The sequence below is a fragment of the Cydia fagiglandana genome, chromosome 12, assembly GCF_963556715.1.
Source record: "Cydia fagiglandana chromosome 12, ilCydFagi1.1, whole genome shotgun sequence".
Taxonomy (NCBI): domain Eukaryota; kingdom Metazoa; phylum Arthropoda; class Insecta; order Lepidoptera; family Tortricidae; genus Cydia; species Cydia fagiglandana.
In genome coordinates this window covers 7,093,212-7,115,234 of record NC_085943.1, presented here as the reverse complement: position 1 = coordinate 7,115,234, position 22,023 = coordinate 7,093,212, and the positions used below count along the sequence as shown (strand labels likewise).

General features: G+C 47.1%; 1 protein-coding gene across 1 annotated transcript in view; it reads left to right on the top strand.

Annotated features, from left to right (window-relative positions):
- The window catches only part of LOC134669521 (dmX-like protein 2), a 108,854-nt gene that overhangs the window by 77,689 nt on the left and 9,142 nt on the right, over positions 1-22,023 (top strand). The window contains exons 44-59 of the mRNA XM_063527117.1: positions 290-396; positions 1,550-1,794; positions 2,641-2,832; positions 3,495-3,616; positions 7,926-8,068; positions 8,596-8,758; positions 9,612-9,714; positions 9,811-9,990; positions 10,440-10,621; positions 12,190-12,298; positions 13,881-13,943; positions 14,896-14,956; positions 15,686-15,921; positions 17,384-17,453; positions 17,541-17,615; positions 18,252-18,469. Of these exons, the coding sequence (XP_063383187.1) occupies positions 290-396; positions 1,550-1,794; positions 2,641-2,832; positions 3,495-3,616; positions 7,926-8,068; positions 8,596-8,758; positions 9,612-9,714; positions 9,811-9,990; positions 10,440-10,621; positions 12,190-12,298; positions 13,881-13,943; positions 14,896-14,956; positions 15,686-15,921; positions 17,384-17,453; positions 17,541-17,615; positions 18,252-18,469 (2,269 nt within the window). The remainder of the gene's footprint in view (positions 1-289; positions 397-1,549; positions 1,795-2,640; positions 2,833-3,494; positions 3,617-7,925; positions 8,069-8,595; positions 8,759-9,611; positions 9,715-9,810; positions 9,991-10,439; positions 10,622-12,189; positions 12,299-13,880; positions 13,944-14,895; positions 14,957-15,685; positions 15,922-17,383; positions 17,454-17,540; positions 17,616-18,251; positions 18,470-22,023) is intronic.

Sequence of the window (22,023 nt, the reverse complement as noted above, 5' to 3'; positions counted from 1 at the left end):
TTAGGACCCTAAATGGCGCAATCGCGGAGCGTGATGTACGTGTATTGATCTGGCGAATAAATTCGCGAAACGTTCGCTCACGGTTTTTCAGTTTGGTAGCACTGTAGTATGTAGTCAGTCGCATTTTTCATGTCTTTTATGAAATAAAAAAAAGTTGCCGACCGTTTAGCAAAATGTTTGATATGAGGCGCAAATTGGTTGCCCAACATACTTAAAAACAGCATGGTGTTTTTTTTCTAATTTCGCTCTCTGTATATTCTGGAGTGAATAATCATCTTTTTTTTGTCAGTATCATTGCCGAAACACCGGGAACCCACACGTCCCATATGCTGGCTCGGCAAAGACGGTATTCAACTGAAGAACTTACTGTCACCACTCCACCTAACAAATGGCCAGGTAAAATAAAACTACATTACTGTTAATTGTCTTTATTACATTACATCTTATGGTGGTATTCCGATATCTTGGTCCAATGTGTATTGTGTCTCATATTTTGCTTAATGAGAGAGTGAGACGCAATTACATTGGACAAGTGAAATAACACCTTTAAATAGGTATGTGGAATTATAGTTTGTCAAAGGACTGTCTCATTTCAATTATAGACAGAGATAATCATACTATCTTTGTCTTATACTAGTACTAGCATTCAAAAGAAATGGATGATTATAGTTTTCCTGGTTCTTACTTACTGACAAATTGGTTTGACCAACTATAGTTTATTTTTATTTTAGTAAACTGGCAATATTGATGCCTTTAACAAACACCTGACCGATGGTGAGCTTGTAGCATTACATTTACGCGTAATGCCAGTTTAGGCTTGTAATGTTGTAATTTCATTATTTTTACCTAATCCGACGTTTCAGCGTTGCGGATGAATTAAGTTAATATTAGGTATTCTTTTCACCGTGTTGGCATTTGGACGCATCATATAGACGGTCAAGCAAATCTTGTGAAAAAGGCTCGAAATTCCAATTTTCTATGAGACGATATTCCTTCGCGCCTACATATTTTTCAAATTTGCCGCTTTCTTCTATTAACAAGATTTGCTTGATCAACTATATAGTATGTATCAGAACGAAAGGCAAAGAAAGAGACCCATTAATGTTTAGGTCATACATACTGAGCAAGTTTTACTATGGGACCAACCCCGAAAACGCGGAAAAAAAATTGGTTGTTTTATACATTTTGCTGGTCTGATGTTGAAATTTCCTATGGGAGAGTCATTTTTTTTCCGCGTTTTTGGGGTTGGTCCCATAGCAGGCGTGGCTCACTCCGCGATTTCGACGCTTTGCTACAGGTAGCTAAAAGTCCATCCGTTCGACCCCAATTTTGGGGTTTGCCATAAGCTGCGCGTGGCGCTGTCGCCACCTAGCGGCCATATCTGTGCTGATCGTAACAGACGCGTTTTGTTATAGTGAGTCTTCTGTACCTAGTACCTACTATTATTTATTCTGTGCCCATATTAAAAGTTGCTCGGTATGACCTAAACATTAATGCGTCTCTTTCTTTGCCTTTCGTTCTGATACATACTGTATATTCGCATCTTTAGGAGTGTCGGCGTTACGCGGGCTGGCTCTGCGGGCGGCCGAGGAGGAGGAGGCGCCGCGCCTGCCCGTGCTGCTGGCGGAGGCGTTCTGCGCGGTGTACCTGGCGCTGCTGGGCTGGGCGCTGGCGGCGCGCGACGCGCACCTGCTGTACCGGCTGGCCGCGCACACGGCCGACGCGCGCGCGCACGCGAGGCTGTTCGGCGGCGGCGTGCGCCGCCTGCTCACCACCGCGCCCGCCCCGCCGCAGGTCTACTACATAGACTAGGAATCCTCTAGACGGAGTTCAGAGCAAATATTTCATGAAACCGATGCTGCCAAAAATACAGGGGTGCGTGGGACGAGGTGAGCGAGTCCCGTGCCGTCATTGGTCCGTTTAAAGACACAGACGTCACACAAAGACACTTTGTCTGGAAAATGGAGTAAAACTACCATATATTTGTGGCAGAGGGGGTAGCGCTACTATGCTCAGTCTGGAGGATGTCTTGTCTGTGGTCTACTATTACACCCGCAAGCAGGTTCAATTTTGTCTCATTCTAACGAGCAATAATGTCAATATGACCGATAGGGACAAACGATTATCAACGATTTGTTAGATTTGACGAACTTTTATGAATAACGCCATTACAATATATCATATAAAACATTAGTGTTATGATCACATATTAAAACATATTACTTATTAATTTGGGATACTAGATAGACAGCTGTTGGATCTCCAAAACATAAATAAATAAAATAAATAAATATTTATACCCGGGTCTAACGTTTTAGGGGCCCCGGGGGTATCAGTATATCGGGTCTGAGTCGAAACATCGGAAATAAAGGTAACAAAATAAATTCGCGGTAGGCCCCCGTATAAATATGTTTTAAAACGCCATTACAGCTCACATGAGTTGAGGGATAGATTAGCATCTCCGATGGAGTCGAAGCAAATGCTTATTTATTTATTTATCAACTAATTCCAACAGCTATGAAAGATACATTAAACTTTATAAATAGCATTACAGAGTCAATTATAGTAACTCGCATACTATTTCCTCATGATACTATTTCTATAGAAACAATTGATTCTTATTTAGTATTTGTTTCGCAGCCAAAACTAGTGGAACGCGCTGAGGGCACCTCCGTGTGGTCCTCTCTCCGCGAGAAGCGAGCGCTGCTCAACATGCGGCTGCTGGGGCTCGGGCCCTCGGTCCCGCACAAGAACATCCAGGAGGGCAGGCCCACTTACAGGGAGCAGTTCGTGCCGCCCTACTGCAGTATATTGACGTTCCTGTTGAATAAGGTTCGTTATGCTCTGGTTTCCTAGGATAGCTGTGCCGTCTCCATACAAATGCTACAACATCCATATTTAGAAATTTCGGTGAAGGAAAACATCGCGAGGAAACCGGACGAATCCCAATAAGACCTAGTTTACCCACTGGGTTGGAAGGTCAGAGATGGCAGTCGCTTTCGTAAAAATTAGTGCCTACGCCGATTCTTGGGATTAGTTGCCAAGCGGACCCCAGGCTCCCATGAGCCGAGGCGAACTGCCGGGACAACATGAAGATGATGAGATGTTAAGAGAATAATGGTGTTTTTAGGTAACCAACAAATCTAAAGATCGGTTTTCCTAGGATAGCGGTGCCGTCATATAGCGGCCGTCTCCATACTAAATTAACCTGACATTGTCCATAATTATTATTATTTTCTTCTGTTTGTTTGTTTTACTTGTGTTATTTATATCCAATTTTATTCTTTGTATATTTATTGTTGTGACTTATAAATAAGTTAAATTAACTGTATTTGCATGCATGCAACTGTGCTTATTTATAGCAAATAAAATTTGTTTGATTGAAATAATACGGCTAGGTATAAGGATGTCGTAGTATTTGTAAGGAGACGGCCGCTATATGACGACACCGTTATCCTAGGAAACCAGAGCATAACATTGTGTTTTATTTTTAGCCAACTCCCGAGCAAGACCCCGATTGCTGCGATTATGATTCAGCGGAGTCGGGTGCTGAAGATCCCGATGACAGCGGCAGCGAAGCGGACGATGACGACATCTTTGATACTAACCCGGCCAGGTAAGTGCTATCAAAGAGAATAGAGTGTATAGAGAGATACTGTCGTGGTAAATTATAAGAATAAGAATAAAGAATAAAGAATATTTATTTCACAGAAAAACCTTCTTAACAATTATAAGTGTCCTGTGGCCCCACACTAGGCTATGTCTGTGACGTGGTAGCCGAATTCGTTATTCGTAAGCTAAACGTTTAGTAAAAACTAATCTAATAGGTAAAGAAATTAAGTAGTTCAGTTTTGATATTAAATCTACGTACATATATTATGAGCTGTAAATACTAAGGTTTGTGTATGTATGTGTGTGTGTGTGTGTGTGAGCATTAAATCATAGCAAGCAAATGTAAGCAAATGTAGCCCTACGAGGTAATTTATTCTCTTGGGATCAGATACCAACCGAAGTCACTATCTACTACTATTACCTTACAACTTTCAAAATTTCTTCACACTCGTCATAACTCCAGGATAGCAGGAGAGCCTGGATTTGCATTTTGGCTTGACTTAACCGACAATCTTTTATATTACAGATTTTGAGTAACTTGTTGTATATATGCGGCAACAGAAATGCCTTAAACCGATTAGCAAAAGCAGATTTAACTCTCAGTTTCGGGACTTGGAATATTATTTTCTGTAACATATTTGTCAGATTGAGTGATTGACTAGTATCTCTGTGCATAAGCATGGCAACACGTAAAATGAATAATTTTCTCACTGACAAACTTGAGCTTCACTATAGAGAGCATGTGTAGGATATCGTCGGGGTCTACGTAAGGAAACCTTAAGTACCGCCCTTTGAGCTCTTTCCAAGTCTATTAAAGTGGACTTAGCACAGCCTCCCCACGCAAGAATGCAATAATCTAGAATAGATTGACATAGTGCCAGGTATACCATATTAAGAGTTTGTCCATCTGTAGCCTCTCTTAGTAACTTCATTGTATAAATGAGTTTCCGAAACCTACCCGCTGTTATCACGATGTGCTTTTTAAAATTAAGTTTCTCGTCTATTTCTATTCCTAAGTATCTTAAAGAGTTAGCTCTGTTAATGCTGTCACAAAGGCATGAGCAGGGCGAAAGGCCACAATATACGTCACAATTTATAGCATGGATCTTAAGGTTGGTCATTGATGGAGGGGGGCTTGAAGACGCAGATTTATGGAAGCACAAGAATTTGGTCTTGTCTGGATTCAGAGTCAAAATATTTTGATCCAGCCACTGGGACAGCTTTTGGAGGCCTAGCGTTGATACGTCTTTGACCTGGTCCCAAGAGCGACCATGAAAGATTATGGCAGTGTCATCTGCGTAGCAAAAGGCTTCACTATTTGAAAGGTCGAGAGACAAAACATCATTTATATATGCGATGAATAGCGTTGGGCCCAAGATGCTGCCCTGGGGAACCCCAAATGACACAGGCATTGGTTCACTGACTAGGTTACCAATTTTAACACGCTGATCCCTGTCAGTCAAGTAACTAGAGAACCAGTTCAAAGCGATTCCACGTATGCCTAGTGTCTCCAGCTTTCTCAAGAGGATAGGAGTGGAGACCGTGTCGAAAGCTTTGGCGAGGTCTAAAAATACCCCCAAGCAACACCGGCCCTCATCTAAGTGTTTAACTACACTGTCTACCAAAAGAGTCACAGCCTGCTCGGTGGACCTGCCCTTGCGGAACCCAAACTGCCGATCTGAGAGGATAGAGTATTTTTCTAGGAAGCTAACCAGTCTTTTATTGGCGATACGTTCCAGAAGCTTCGAGTACGCTCCAAGAAGGGATATGGGGCGGTAGTTACACGGCGAATCGGTTTTTCCTCCTTTATGGATTGGAATTATAGCAGCAGTTTTCCATTCTTGTGGAAACGAACCCGAAGAGAAACTTAGGTTAAAAATTGCCGCCAGTGGCTCCGATATGATAGTACCTATATTCTTTAGCAGTCTGTTACTTATGCCATCATTGCCAGGAGCACTATTTACATCTAGCCTACTAATTAGCCCGGCCACTTCTTCTGCATCTGTTGGTTTCATAAAAAAGGAATTGGAGTACGCATTTCCATTGAAATTGTCTTGTACCTTGAGTGCTAACGATTTTTCACTTTCATTGATTTTTGACAGTATAGAGCTGGCCAGATTTGATCCCACAGAGGAAAAATAAGCATTGCAATGATCTACAGACTCTTTAATTGATGGTTTAGTTTTTAATAAGTTATCAGCTGAAGACACGGGAGCACACAGGCGAAAAATCAATAAAAGTCGGACAAAACCTAAACATTCAGGATTATTATAGAAATCGTATTAATGCACGTTTGCCAACTAATAAAAACAAAATTACAATTATATTATGACATTTATTAAATTTTGATCATAATATCTGGTTCTTCTAAAAGATTTAAAACATTTTGGCATATGGGAAGCGACTTTTTACTACCCAATTTTCTTAGTCCTGTTATATAAGGATCGGAAGACATTAAAAGTCTTTTCCATAGCCATTTGCCTAAAAAAAATGTGACTAAGCGCTCAACCTTGATTACATTAGTCATCGATTAAAATGAAAATTTTGTTAAAACGTCGCGTAAGGTCGCATAAAATAATGGTTGTATGTTAAAACCCAAGTTCTGTAGTTTCTAAAATTGATAATATCAAAACCGGATCTATCAGGAAGTTGTACTTTTCTCCTTGGTGAAGTTGAACAATATGCAAAAAATACAAGACATTACACTTATTTTTTTTTATAATAAACAAGCAAGCATAGCTATCAAAAGTAACTATTAGTAATTAGGTTATTACCTCCTAGAAGGGTATCCATCATTAAATCACAACTTTCTGAAAGCAAACGATAAATAAGTAAGCACATAAATAACACTCGCAGAGCAGTAAAATATTCGCCTTTGAACAAGTCGAACTTTGGAATGAGAACGTGTCGCGTAGATGACTCTAACATGAAAATGATTATGCGAGTAGCGTGCACTGTTTATTGGACTACCCGCTAAGATTGGTTTTTGCCTGTTGGGGCTACTTAGAAGTTTTTTGGTTTTGTCCGACTTTTATTGATTTTTCGCCTGTGTGGGGAGGAGCCTTGTGGGTTATCCGCTTTATCGTGCTCCAGAGCTTTTTCGGCGCGTCCTTATTTTGTTTCAACTCTTTACTGTCATATTCTGATTTTAAATTTCTTAAAAGAGTAATGTAATAATTTCTGTAACGCGAGTATATTAGCTTTTTAGTTGCATTATTGGGATCTTTACGTACCTCCTGGTGTAATTTGTCCCTATGTCTAGAGCATCTCAACAATCCTGGAGTCATCCAAGGTTGAATAATGTGAACCGACCGTTTTATTTTTACTGTTTTAGAGTGTTTAGAAAGGGCATTTTGGACTATATTGGAGAAGATCTCCACGGCACGATCAACGTTAGAGCAGTCTGTGACCCGTGTCCAATCGACGGTCTTCAATTCGTCCTTCAGTGAACAGAAATCAATTTTTGTTTTAGTACGGGTCTGCTTACCTGGTTTATGTGACTGGAGAGTGACACCGGCCATGGTGATGTCATGGTCTGTAAGATCTGAAGAGCATACTACTGATTCTGACGGGCAATTGTTCGATACAAAAATATGGTCCAGACAAGATTTACTGTGTGTTACAGAGTTGATACACGAAATAAGACCGGATTCCGCGAGGACGCAGAGATAGTCTCCAGCATGAGAACCAGTATCATTACTGTCCAAGATATCTATGTTTAAATCTCCAGTGACAATTAGACAGGTTAATTATGTAGCCACAGTAAATTTACTGCCATCTTTCGACAGAAGATTAAAACTCTTTGAACGCCATTTGACTTTGATCCTTATTCCTTAACTGATATGTGTTAATTTGTTAAAATTTTGAAATTAACGCCATCTACTCAAGAGTAGGCCAAAGATTTTGGTGCCATCGCTCGAAAAGATTGCACCATACCTTTGGCCTATTGTACAGCCCCTTAGTGGGTTCCCACTGTGCCCAGTTCATCATATATCTACTGCGCTTAGGGCCATAGAGACCATAATAAATCAATATCAAATAGCGTTCTTTTATGGCGCAATAGAATATCCAAGTAGCTAAGCTGGAAAAATAAAGACCATATAATATGTAGCACTGTACACTGTACAGATGTAGTGTATAATTGTTTTCCACCGTATTTTCTCGGAAATGTTCGTATTTGTCATGCTACTTCAGTCAACCTCAGTACTTTTTCTACCGAGACTGACTGAAATAGCAAGACACGTTCGTACGTTTCCGTGAAAAAACGATTGAAAATAATTATGCCCTACATCCGTAATATTGTTCATGTGCAGAGAGGCGAAACGCACCAAACTAGTGAATACAGAGCACTCGGACCCGGACTCTTACTCGTGGGTGCTGATGCGCGTCGCGGTGCTGCGGCTCTCGCAGCAGAAGCTGCAGCACTTCCTGCAGCTCTGCGGCATCGAGATGTCAGGTATAGTAACTGGGTCTAAATACATCGACGTCAAAGATATTTTTACATTTTTCGCCCTATTACAAAGGAATAAGGTGCAAAAGTGTAAACATATCTTTGACGTCGACTGTACATTTAGATGTTACATTTCTGCATTGGTTTACGTATTAAGCAACCTTTTCATTTTTAACCGAGTTTATCGTGAACTTATCTCGTCGAGCGTCGTGATTGATGAAAGGCAAAGGGGCATGGAGGGAGGGCAAAAATTAATGACGACTATTTGCGAATTGCGTTGACATTGACGCAATTAAAATTATAAACTGAAATAAATGTCATATACCAAGAAAAAGTGACCAAGGCCTCCAGTGCCCCAGGCTGGAATCGAACCAGCGTCCTCTGCTATCGCGGCAGGTGCCTGTGCCATTCGGCCACCGGGCCACAGCGGCATAGGTCGAATTTTTCAAGTATATGCACTTCTTACTGAAGGCTTATGGCGCCCCCTCAATGCAATTAATTTTTGGTGCAATTAATTGTTTGTACATTTTTAGAGCTGGCAACAACGAGTCCTACCGTGCACGCCGCCTTACGCCGCGTGGACCAATGGCAGCAGCAGTTAACCGAGAACCTGGAATCGCGTGCTCCGCCCCCCGACTATATCCCGGGCTGCTTCCCGGAGCAGCTGCCCGCCGGCCCGCCCATCAACAAGTACAGGTCAGTCACCACGTACACAAGGCCGCACTGGCAGGGTCGCCATGTGAGGTCGGACGTTGAAAGAAACTACTTGCTCGGAGTATATGTCTATATTGTTTAAAATAACATAAGTAGCAGCTTATATAGTGGAGCGGTCACGTGTGAGGGTAAGGCGTAGTTCACACCACAGACTAATGGCGGCAGCTGACTGAGAATCTGACTACAGCCACAGAATATATAATAGTACTAGGTACAGAAGGTTCACTCTCTAACAAAACGCGTCTATTACGACAGGTATGACCGCAAGGTGGCGCAAGCGCGAGCAGGCGTCCGTTCCGTAGCTACTACTGCTAAACACCAACATTGGTGGGGGCTGCATGTACTTGTAGGGACACGACTAAATCGCGGAGTGAGCCACGCCTGCTACAGCCTTCCTCTTACACCAGTTGCTAAGTTGCCAGCTAGCCCTTTTTACATGGTGTCCCTAAAATTAAAGACTTAAAGGGCTTATAGAACAGCTTATGGGCTAGAAGATTAACCAAATTTACCTTTGATGAAAATCTCTTCTTTTTTAAGATATCGGCACGGCACTTTTATGAAAATCCTGGTTATAAAGTGCCGCTATCTCAATATCTCGAGATTTTCATTAGGGGTAAATTTGGTTAGTCTTGTAGCCCATCAGCTGTTCTATAAGTCCTTTAAGTCTTTAATGAATTCACAAATAGTGAGAGATTACATGGCGAGCAAACTGACCGTACCCACCAGGTAACCATTGAATGCCCTAAAGACTAATATCTATCTGCGATTAACCTTTTTAACTAAATACTCCGTTGAAATCTGAAACTAAAACACTAAACAAACTTACTGTTTCCAGATGCTTGTTAGAGAAACACAATACGCCATTCAACTCTAATCTATTCAGCACTGCGCCTGCGAGACGACTGTGGAGTTTCCTCGTACGACAGGAGTCAGTTCAGGTACCTAAAATACTATTATTTGCATTTAAATAATTATTTTAACTAGATATTATTGCTATTTTATCTGTTGGTGGTAAATAAAACCTGTTATTGTAGGAAATATTTATCCGCGCGGTGTTCTCCCGGCGTCGCACCATGTCTCTCACAGCGGAAGCGACCGGCGAACCGCGTCCTGGCTGCCTTCCCAACCAACAAAGGCTCGGGGACGATTTGCACAATCCAGTCAGGATTATACACAAGGAGCAGGACTCCATCGCTGCCTTCTGTCTCAACCGGGTGAGTTGGTATTCTGTACACAAAAGGATTCAAAGTTCAAAATAGACCGTAACTAGAAGGTACTACAATTAGTATTTACGCCGAAACTTCCAGAGTTACTCCATTGTCAAATAAATCTAGCTTACGTAATGTTTGCGATTTTTTAACTTGGATTTCTAGGCGCTTAGTACGCGCTGGTGGCCTAGCGATAAGAACGTGCGACTTTCATACCCCGGCTCGTACCAATGAGTTTTTCGGAACTTATGTACGAAATATCATTTGATATTTACCAGTTGCTTTTCGGTGAAGGAAAACATCATGAGGAAACCAGTCAGCAGTCGCTTTCGTAAAAACTCCTACGTCAATTCTTGGGATTAGTTGTCAATCGGGCTCATGAGCCGTGGCAAAAATGCCGGGATAACGCGAGGAAAAAGAAGATTTCTAGGCGCTTATAATGATTAATATTGCAGGTCGGCGGTGCATTGCTTGCGGTAGCAACGGCGCGAGAGGTGCAGGAGATGGACGTGTCGCTCCTACTGCGCGGCGGAGCGAGCTGGGCCGAGGACGAGTGCGAGGTGGACCTGCTGGCGCTCGCGGCCGACCCCGCCGCGCTGCCCGACACAGGCTTCCTGCTCATACAGCACCAGGACAAGTCAGTACAGCACACGTGTACAGGTGTCGCTCCTACTGCGCGGCGGCGCGAGCTGGGCCGAAGACGAGTGCGAGGTGGACCTGCTGGCGCTCGCGGCCGACCCCGCCGCGCTGCCCGACACCGGTTTCCTGCTCATACAGCACCAGGACAAGTCAGTACAGCACACGTGTACAGGTGTCGCTCCTACTGCGCGGCGGCGCGAGCTGGGCCGAAGACGAGTGCGAGGTGGACCTGCTGGCGCTCGCGGCCGACCCCGCCGCGCTGCCCGACACCGGCTTCCTGCTCATACAGCACCAGGACAAGTCAGTACAGCACACGTGTACAGGTGTCGCTCCTACTGCGCGGCGGCGCGAGCTGGGCCGAGGACGAGTGCGAGGTGGACCTGCTGGCGCTCGCGGCCGACCCCGCCGCGCTGCCCGACACCGGCTTCCTGCTCATACAGCACCAGGACAAGTCAGTACAGCACACGTCGTTGCTCCTGTCGGCGCGTATATTCGCAACTAGCCGGGTCCACACTGAGCGCGATTACGCGCGAGGCTATTTCCTAGCTAACAAGCCTTGCCTAGCACGTATGCTCGCTCTGTGTGGACCCGGCTTATTTACTTATGTACTTAGCAAGTACACATGATATTTGCTAAGTAGCTCTCCTTATGCTCTTACTTTACACCTCTAGCTGATACTACCATAGCCACACAGACCACACTGGTACAATATAATGTATTTACTTTTCATATACGATTCAGATTGATTTCACAATTACCATCTAGAGGCGCGTTTTCAGATATAAGCTCTATATTATATTATATCTATATTTCCGTGTTCTTATAACCCGGCAACCTTCAAATCAAGAGTGAACAGGCACCTTCTGGGCGAGCTCGCTCCATCGTAGGCCACGTCTACGCCTCGGCTAGTCTGTGGCCATGAGTAAGCCCATTCATAATAAAAAAAGAAAGCTTGTTCTCAGAATCGCAAATTTCGCCGGCCGTGCGGCTGTCATTCTGAGTTTGTTGGATAGTAGACCGATTCCTTTCGGAATCCATGTTAGTTGTTATACAGTCATATAGCAATAAGAATTTAACCAGTCGAACGCCCATAGATCCATATTGATCTGTGCTGAGTCAACATCTGATACTGAGTCGGTACGACCCAAATTGAGTTAGGGCGCTCCACGGGTTAAAAGCGTCTAATTACACTGTTGGCCTCTAAATGTCGTGCCAGTTTACTTTACAATACAGTGAAACAAACACTAGATCCACTAGAAACACTAGATCTGGACCCGGGTATGTCCTTAAACTACGTCCAGGACCCGGGTATGTCCTTAAAGCACGTCCAAGACCACCGGTGGATGGGCAGCAGCGTCCCTCAAATTCGGTGTACTCAACTGCGATCGCCAACCCGCCTGCCAAGCGTGGCGATTATGGCATTCACCCCCCAAAAAAGGAGGAGGCTTATGTTCAGCAGTGGACGTCTTATGGCTGAGATGATGATGATGAAACACTAGATCTGTTTGTATAGTAGTTTTAGGCTTATTTTTATGGTAATTTTATAAGCTGTAATTATTCTGGCAGGCCCAACAACGGTTCCGTGCCTGGCACCGGCAACAGCTCGCCACTGAACCCCAACGCGCCGCAGATCCCGGTCGGCATGGCGAGTCAGACGGGGCGGGGCGCCAGCGTTGTAAGTATACTTTTAACCCGTTCGTTATTGACGACGCGTCATCGAATAAAATTATACCTTCCTCCATAAATTTATTCTACCCTAAATCGAAGGAGATATAACATGCAACCGTGACGTGATAGTCTAAAAACATTTATAGCAGAACACGTACACTTTGAAATAGAAATGGTTTATTTGATGTTGAATACACGCTTAACCTATAATACAAAAATCTTATTCTAATACAAGACACCAAAATGGATGCCACTTAGCATATGGCGATGACCAAAGCCATAGCGCTGGTTTTCAGCTTGGCTGGTTTGCATCTTATGAATTTAATTTATACAAAAAAAGAAACATAATATTCAATAGTGTATAGCGAGTCGTATAACAAAAAATGCGGTAATTAATACAAAGCAAAATTGTCGCCACATAAATAATAACAAAACAAATGCTTGTGATATGGCTAGCTGGCCGAGCTCTAGTAAAACTCTAAGAAACATTATATTTCCTATGTGAAGAGCCTTCTTCTTGTGAAGCGAAAATTAGAATAAATCACAACGTGATCTACGGTATAAATGTGCAACTGTGTACCTTTCTGGGATGAATCATTTTCATCACAATGAAGTATCCAAAGGTGACATCTAACGTGCACATAGCTGATTCATGACTGTTTTTATATTCCTAGATGGATTTAACACTTTTCCAGGCACAGTACATTTATCGACCACATACCGGCCAATAGAATTTCAACCTTATAGTAATCTGATTCGAGGTACAAATTAGATTGGACTTTCGGGAAATGTGAAATGTCTTCAAATCAATATTCAAAGCTTAATTAATTGAAATAAATTTGGACTTTTTGGGAAAATTATATATATTGGTGCGGCCTGGGAAAGGGTTAAATATTTGTATGTACACGTACAGAAGAACAGGTCTGAGGATCTAAGAGAACAGATGATTTTAAGAATGATTAGATATTTCGTAAGTGCAGTCAAGAAATTTGATTTCAGTTCCACTTATCGCACTTTGTTACAATAACAATTAATATGAAACCCGAAGTGCCAAATTCCTTGACAGTACAGTCCTCATATAAATCCGTCCGTCCGTCCGTCTTTATCTACTAACTACAGTAGTGCGCGAACTACAAATGCTGGCACACAATAACGCGCTATATGTGATAAAAATATATTAGATACTAATTAGAATTCTTTCGTATTTATTTTATAAATTTAGTTTATAATTGACATAATATAGTATGGATATAATTGTTATAGTAGCGAAACTAATCATATTACTGAAACTACTAATAAATAATTGTAGGTAAATATTGTATTCATTAGTTTGTATGGTCTAATACTAACAGATATGTATGTATAGTATAACAAACTAATAATCTAAAAAGGGTTGATTTAAGAGTTGGATGGGTCATTGGGAACAATTTAACTCCATGGAATGTTACTAATACTTTGGTACTATTGATTGATAGTTATGTTATTGGTTTTTAACTATTTACCAGAAAATAAGTAAAGTTAACGCAAATAACGGAATGCGAATCGTGTATAAAACGACTGATTGTTGTAAATAATGAATTGATTGACAGCTGGATCGACGGGCAAGCCACGCAAGTACTAAGCCAACTGGCCACGAAGCGTATATTGTCACAGTACGTGGATGATATTAACTAATGCACAAAACGGGTTAGCTGACGAACGAATCAATGTCCGCAAACCAAATTACACTCTAAACACAACAGTGTAAGTTTCAAATTTGAACAACACTGATTCGTTCGCAGCGATACTAACGTGGTGTGGATTGTGTATGTACGTGACGTTATTTGTATCCGTGTCGTTGCGGGGCTTCGCTCGTGCTTACCTATACTTCTATTAGCCGACCGGTAAACGCACAAAAGATCGCAGGGTTGATCACAATAAAATCTAGTCAACACTGATAGCACAATGTCCTGTCGGTTTAGATAACAATAACTTGTTTCACATAGAATAACTCTGTAATGTGTTCGCGGGTCGTAACTGAGAGTTGGTCGCAGGTGAAGGGCTTGCAGTTCCCGGGTTGCCACGACGCGAAATACTGTCGCCTGGTGCTCCACCGTTCGAAGCTTCTCATGAAACCGGTCAGTGACAACCCTAGCCAGTTTCGTTCACTTTTACAGTCACTTTCTCAGTGATTTGCACTTCAGCTCGATGTTCATTTTGTTTATTATCGCTATCCGTTTCCTTTTTCGCAGGTTTTTTTTTTTATTTCAACAGGAATTTCGTAGATTTCGGTTCGTCATCAAACATCGCTCTTTGTTTATGGATTTATTTATTTTTTTCACTCGTTTTTCATTGTAGCAGATCCTGTAGCCGTCGACCGATTTATTTTCTCCTGTTTTAGGTGTATGTGTGCGTTGGTACTCTTATTGTCGTTCGGAGCTTATGTATGTTTGTGTTGTCCGATATCTGTTTAATCTACAAAATGCATGATCTGTCCGGTGTCTGTTTAACACGAAATACTAATTTGTTCATCATTTTTATACAACACGGTTTCTTTTTTATGCACCATATATGTAATATATTTAAGTCCTTTCGAAATGATATACAATATTCATTTATGTATAGGTGCTGAAACACAAAATTGATAACATCAAGCGTATGGCAGCTCATCCTTCGCAACCATTGTGTAAGTATACGATAATTCAAATATTATCGCTAAAATAAGAGTTCGACTAAGCCAACTCTGCATGGCACTTGCAATGACAAAATGTGCCAACTGCCAATGTCATCATTACTGTCAAATTACTATGAAAATATGGCGTACCTATATGATGAGACTCCCTCGCTTTGGTCTACTCAAGTCGGGGCTAGTGAAGGTGTTCCAACTTCTGCCCTTGACAAAACTCGCCCGGTTCTTAATATTCTGAGGTCCTTGGATAGTATCTAGTAGAATCAATAAACGATCCAGTAGGTAAGTATTTCCACTATACTATTTGTCAGTGCCGTCGAGTGGTTAATATTATCTCGGGAGTCTCGGGACGATAATTTCAACTTTAAGCACTTACTTCCGGCTTCCGGCACATGACGACCCTGCCATTATGATTTGCTGAACTGACAGCGCGCTGCACCAGCCAGTAAATTTAGATTGAAATACATTGTCCTATCGTGCGGTGAGAAGAGCGTATGTCCCGAGTAAGAGCGTGAGCCCCCGAACGGAAAACGTTCGTCTGGGCGTCCCAGATACCGCTGGAGTGACGAAGCACAAAAAGGCCTGTCCGCCCTCGGAATATCGAACTGGCGTGAAGTGGCGCAGAATATTGAGTGGCGCTCTCTTGTATCAGAGGACAAGATCCTTTTTGGGCCACTGAGCTAGTGATGTATGTATTTAACACTGACCTTTCCCAACGTTTATCAGACCTGACGGGCGGTGCCGACGGCTCAGTCCAACTCTGGGAATGGGGCCACTCGTCCTGCGTGTGGTCGGTGCGCGCGCCCGGCGCCTTCGCCAAGGTCACCCGCGTCCGCTTCTCCGACTACGGGAACAAGTTTGCGGCTGCGGATGCCGACGGCAACCTCGCCATGTGGCAGCTGCACCCGTCGGCGCAGCAACACGACTCTACGCAACCACACGCCTCCGCTAGGCCGTTCTTCGTAAGTACACCTTATACTCGTAGTACGACATAAAATCTTAGAGAATATAACCAAACTGAGTGGTCATTAACAGGCGTTCCCGTCTGTCCAAAATGGGCGGCCAATGGTCAACCACATGTATGGACTGACGTTTATGATATGGCTATGTTTACGTTACGTATACATTTGATGTGCCCCCCGCAAAAAACGGCAGACTAATATTTTATACCGAAAATTATAGACATCGCGTCTCCGTTGGTTATATCCTCTAAGCATAAAATAGTAGAAATTAAATAAAATGACTAACTAACTATTTTGGCTCAGCGATCCAAAGAGAATCTTGGCCTCCGAAACGAGAGCGTGCCACCTGTCCCGATCCTGCGCAACTTCCTGCCAGTTACTGACGCGAAGCTGAAGCAGATCCGCCGCCACACTGTCTTCCCAGCGATACCTGGGCCGACCCACTGGACGGCTACCAGTCGGTCGTCCCAAGAACGCCTTCTTGACAGCCCGATCCTCTCCCATTCTGAGTAGGTGACCGAACCAGCGAAGTCTGTGCGCTTTCGTTTCGCCGATGATATTGGGTTCGGCCACTAACTCCTCGATCTCGGCATTTTTCCGGATCCTCCAGGTGCCGTCATCTCTCTGAATAGGTCCCAGGATCTTGCGAAAAACTTTTCTCTCTGCTACCAGGAGCTGACCTTCTTCTTTTAGTGTTAGGGACCAGGCCTCACAGCCATACATTAGGATAGGCCGTATAACGGTTTTATATATCCGTAACTTTGTATGTTTGCTGAGAAGCCTGGACACCAACACTTTGTGGAGGGCTGCACTGCACCGCAGGGCGTTTTGGATGCGTATGTTGATCTCCTCCTCTCTGGTGTTTGTGTCGGTAACAGTGCATCCCAGGTACCGAAACTTCTCAACTCCACGGTAGACGGTACCCCCAACATGAAGACTATCACGCTGGATGCGTGTATTCTTGTAACGTTTCATGTGGAGGTATTCAGTTTTTGCCTGGTTGATCCTGAGACCTAAACTAGAGGCCTCTCGTTCCAGGACACTAGCTGCCTCCGCTACCTGTTCACGGCTCTCCCCTAATAAAGCCAGATGACCTGACCTGATGAAATAAAATGGAACAAAAAAAAATCCGTATCTATTACATTGTTGCCATGTTTAAGCATTTTACGTCAAAAATGTGACAGTTACGTAGGAAGTGGCGCACTCAATGATATTTCTACAAATTTGTTGTCGGACTTTAAAACAACCTTTGAATGAAAATGTAGTCATTAATAAAATACTATTTACTTGAAAATAGGAGTCGTTAGAAGGATTTTCCATTGTTATTTCACTGTAACAGTATAACTGATGTCTGATACCTTATGTATGAAAATTTCCATACAAAGTGACGTGTTTATAAGTAAACTTACGCTAGAATAATCAAATTCTCTAGGCCTAATTAACTTATAATTTTTTATTGCAGACTCACCAGTGTCATAGTAAAGGAATTAGTGACTTCGTTTTTCTTGGTTCCTGCAGTTTAGTTGCTACAGGTAATTAATTATGATATTTAGTACAGATTTGGTTATAATTCTAGCTGTAATAAACTGTAATATTATAACTGTTTAATTTTGTTTCAGCCGGGCATAGTTCGGAAAGCAAAAATGTTGCCATATGGGATACGTTGATGCCGATCAAGAAGGCGTTAGTTGTTTGTGAGTATGCGTCTCGTGTTGTTCTTTTTAAATTTAAATTACTTAATTACATTTGAGAACCACTGATGCTTAGAATGCTGCACAAAAAGTGCGCAGAAAGTGATACGTTTCTGCCCTAGAGCATTTAACTTACTAAGTACTTATTTTTTTGAATTTTTTACTATAAACAATTGAAATTTGGTTTTAAATATATTTATTTTACAATTTTCAGTCCGATATATAAATCCCCATTCCATAAATAACGATACTCTTACCTTAATTGTTAATTGAAAGTATCCTTCAAGAAATTTAATATGTACCATATAAATTTATACTTAGTCATGTAAGTCATGTTTAAAAAAAACACATGCATTTTACTTTCCTTGTATTCGAAATGAAAAGTATTTAACTCGGGTGAAAGGTATCATTTCAACTACCTACTACTAAACTACCTCGGCATAGAGTCAGACCATTGACCAAGCTAATTTGGCGGCGATTTAGTTAGCACTGACTGTGGCAAGTGCGGCAGTGTTTTTTTAAACGTCAAACCTTTATTCAATTATGACGTTTACTTAAAAACCTTTGCAGAGTCTGTGCTATCAAAATCGCTGCTAACTTATTGTCTGACTCTAAAAATAATTCATGTTTACTCCTCAGCCTGGACATGCCACGAGGGCGGCGCGGCCTGCCTCGCCTGGGCTGGCTCGGCCGGCGCGCTGGTGTCGTGCGGGCGGCGCGGCGACGTGTTCGTGTGGGACCTGCGCACGCGCGCCTCGCGCCACAAGCTGCACGCGCACCACGCGCCCATCAAGTGCGTCGCGCTCTCCCACCACGAGGACCAGTACGCCATCGGCGCGGCCGACGGGGACATCAAGGTAGGTCGCACCACATGCAGCGTGGACATGCCACGAGGGCGGCGCGGCGACGTGTTCGTGTGGGACCTGCGCACGCGCGCCTCGCGCCACAAGCTGCACGCGCACCACGCGCCCATCAAGTGCGTCGCGCTCTCCCACCACGAGGACCAGTACGCCATCGGCGCGGCCGACGGGGACATCAAGGTAGGTCGCACCACATGCAGCGTGGACATGCCACGAGGGCGGCGCGGCGACGTGTTCGTGTGGGACCTGCGCACGCGCGCCTCGCGCCACAAGCTGCACGCGCACCACGCGCCCATCAAGTGCGTCGCGCTCTCCCACCACGAGGACCAGTACGCCATCGGCGCGGCCGACGGGGACATCAAGGTAGGTCGCACCACATGCAGCGTGGACATGCCACGAGGGCGGCGCGGCGACGTGTTCGTGTGGGACCTGCGCACGCGCGCCTCGCGCCACAAGCTGCACGCGCACCACGCGCCCATCAAGTGCGTCGCGCTCTCCCACCACGAGGACCAGTACGCCATCGGCGCGGCCGACGGGGACATCAAGGTAGGTCGCACCACATGCAGCGTGGACATGCCACGAGGGCGGCGCGGCGACGTGTTCGTGTGGGACCTGCGCACGCGCGCCTCGCGCCACAAGCTGCACGCGCACCACGCGCCCATCAAGTGCGTCGCGCTCTCCCACCACGAGGACCAGTACGCCATCGGCGCGGCCGACGGGGACATCAAGGTAGGTCGCACCACATGCAGCGTGGACATGCCACGAGGGCGGCGCGGCGACGTGTTCGTGTGGGACCTGCGCACGCGCGCCTCGCGCCACAAGCTGCACGCGCACCACGCGCCCATCAAGTGCGTCGCGCTCTCCCACCACGAGGACCAGTACGCCATCGGCGCGGCCGACGGGGACATCAAGGTAGGTCGCACCACATGCAGCGTGGACATGCCACGAGGGCGGCGCGGCGACGTGTTCGTGTGGGACCTGCGCACGCGCGCCTCGCGCCACAAGCTGCACGCGCACCACGCGCCCATCAAGTGCGTCGCGCTCTCCCACCACGAGGACCAGTACGCCATCGGCGCGGCCGACGGGGACATCAAGGTAGGTCGCACCACATGCAGCGTGGACATGCCACGAGGGCGGCGCGGCGACGTGTTCGTGTGGGACCTGCGCACGCGCGCCTCGCGCCACAAGCTGCACGCGCACCACGCGCCCATCAAGTGCGTCGCGCTCTCCCACCACGAGGACCAGTACGCCATCGGCGCGGCCGACGGGGACATCAAGGTAGGTCGCACCACATGCAGCGTGGACATGCCACGAGGGCGGCGCGGCGACGTGTTCGTGTGGGACCTGCGCACGCGCGCCTCGCGCCACAAGCTGCACGCGCACCACGCGCCCATCAAGTGCGTCGCGCTCTCCCACCACGAGGACCAGTACGCCATCGGCGCGGCCGACGGGGACATCAAGGTAGGTCGCACCACATGCAGCGTGGACATGCCACGAGGGCGGCGCGGCGACGTGTTCGTGTGGGACCTGCGCACGCGCGCCTCGCGCCACAAGCTGCACGCGCACCACGCGCCCATCAAGTGCGTCGCGCTCTCCCACCACGAGGACCAGTACGCCATCGGCGCGGCCGACGGGGACATCAAGGTAGGTCGCACCACATGCAGCGTGGACATGCCACGAGGGCGGCGCGGCGACGTGTTCGTGTGGGACCTGCGCACGCGCGCCTCGCGCCACAAGCTGCACGCGCACCACGCGCCCATCAAGTGCGTCGCGCTCTCCCACCACGAGGACCAGTACGCCATCGGCGCGGCCGACGGGGACATCAAGGTAGGTCGCACCACATGCAGCGTGGACATGCCACGAGGGCGGCGCGGCGACGTGTTCGTGTGGGACCTGCGCACGCGCGCCTCGCGCCACAAGCTGCACGCGCACCACGCGCCCATCAAGTGCGTCGCGCTCTCCCACCACGAGGACCAGTACGCCATCGGCGCGGCCGACGGGGACATCAAGGTAGGTCGCACCACATGCAGCGTGGACATGCCACGAGGGCGGCGCGGCGACGTGTTCGTGTGGGACCTGCGCACGCGCGCCTCGCGCCACAAGCTGCACGCGCACCACGCGCCCATCAAGTGCGTCGCGCTCTCCCACCACGAGGACCAGTACGCCATCGGCGCGGCCGACGGGGACATCAAGGTAGGTCGCACCACATGCAGCGTGGACATGCCACGAGGGCGGCGCGGCGACGTGTTCGTGTGGGACCTGCGCACGCGCGCCTCGCGCCACAAGCTGCACGCGCACCACGCGCCCATCAAGTGCGTCGCGCTCTCCCACCACGAGGACCAGTACGCCATCGGCGCGGCCGACGGGGACATCAAGGTAGGTCGCACCACATGCAGCGTGGACATGCCACGAGGGCGGCGCGGCGACGTGTTCGTGTGGGACCTGCGCACGCGCGCCTCGCGCCACAAGCTGCACGCGCACCACGCGCCCATCAAGTGCGTCGCGCTCTCCCACCACGAGGACCAGTACGCCATCGGCGCGGCCGACGGGGACATCAAGGTAGGTCGCACCACATGCAGCGTGGACATGCCACGAGGGCGGCGCGGCGACGTGTTCGTGTGGGACCTGCGCACGCGCGCCTCGCGCCACAAGCTGCACGCGCACCACGCGCCCATCAAGTGCGTCGCGCTCTCCCACCACGAGGACCAGTACGCCATCGGCGCGGCCGACGGGGACATCAAGGTAGGTCGCACCACATGCAGCGTGGACATGCCACGAGGGCGGCGCGGCGACGTGTTCGTGTGGGACCTGCGCACGCGCGCCTCGCGCCACAAGCTGCACGCGCACCACGCGCCCATCAAGTGCGTCGCGCTCTCCCACCACGAGGACCAGTACGCCATCGGCGCGGCCGACGGGGACATCAAGGTAGGTCGCACCACATGCAGCGTGGACATGCCACGAGGGCGGCGCGGCGACGTGTTCGTGTGGGACCTGCGCACGCGCGCCTCGCGCCACAAGCTGCACGCGCACCACGCGCCCATCAAGTGCGTCGCGCTCTCCCACCACGAGGACCAGTACGCCATCGGCGCGGCCGACGGGGACATCAAGGTAGGTCGCACCACATGCAGCGTGGACATGCCACGAGGGCGGCGCGGCGACGTGTTCGTGTGGGACCTGCGCACGCGCGCCTCGCGCCACAAGCTGCACGCGCACCACGCGCCCATCAAGTGCGTCGCGCTCTCCCACCACGAGGACCAGTACGCCATCGGCGCGGCCGACGGGGACATCAAGGTAGGTCGCACCACATGCAGCGTGGACATGCCACGAGGGCGGCGCGGCGACGTGTTCGTGTGGGACCTGCGCACGCGCGCCTCGCGCCACAAGCTGCACGCGCACCACGCGCCCATCAAGTGCGTCGCGCTCTCCCACCACGAGGACCAGTACGCCATCGGCGCGGCCGACGGGGACATCAAGGTAGGTCGCACCACATGCAGCGTGGACATGCCACGAGGGCGGCGCGGCGACGTGTTCGTGTGGGACCTGCGCACGCG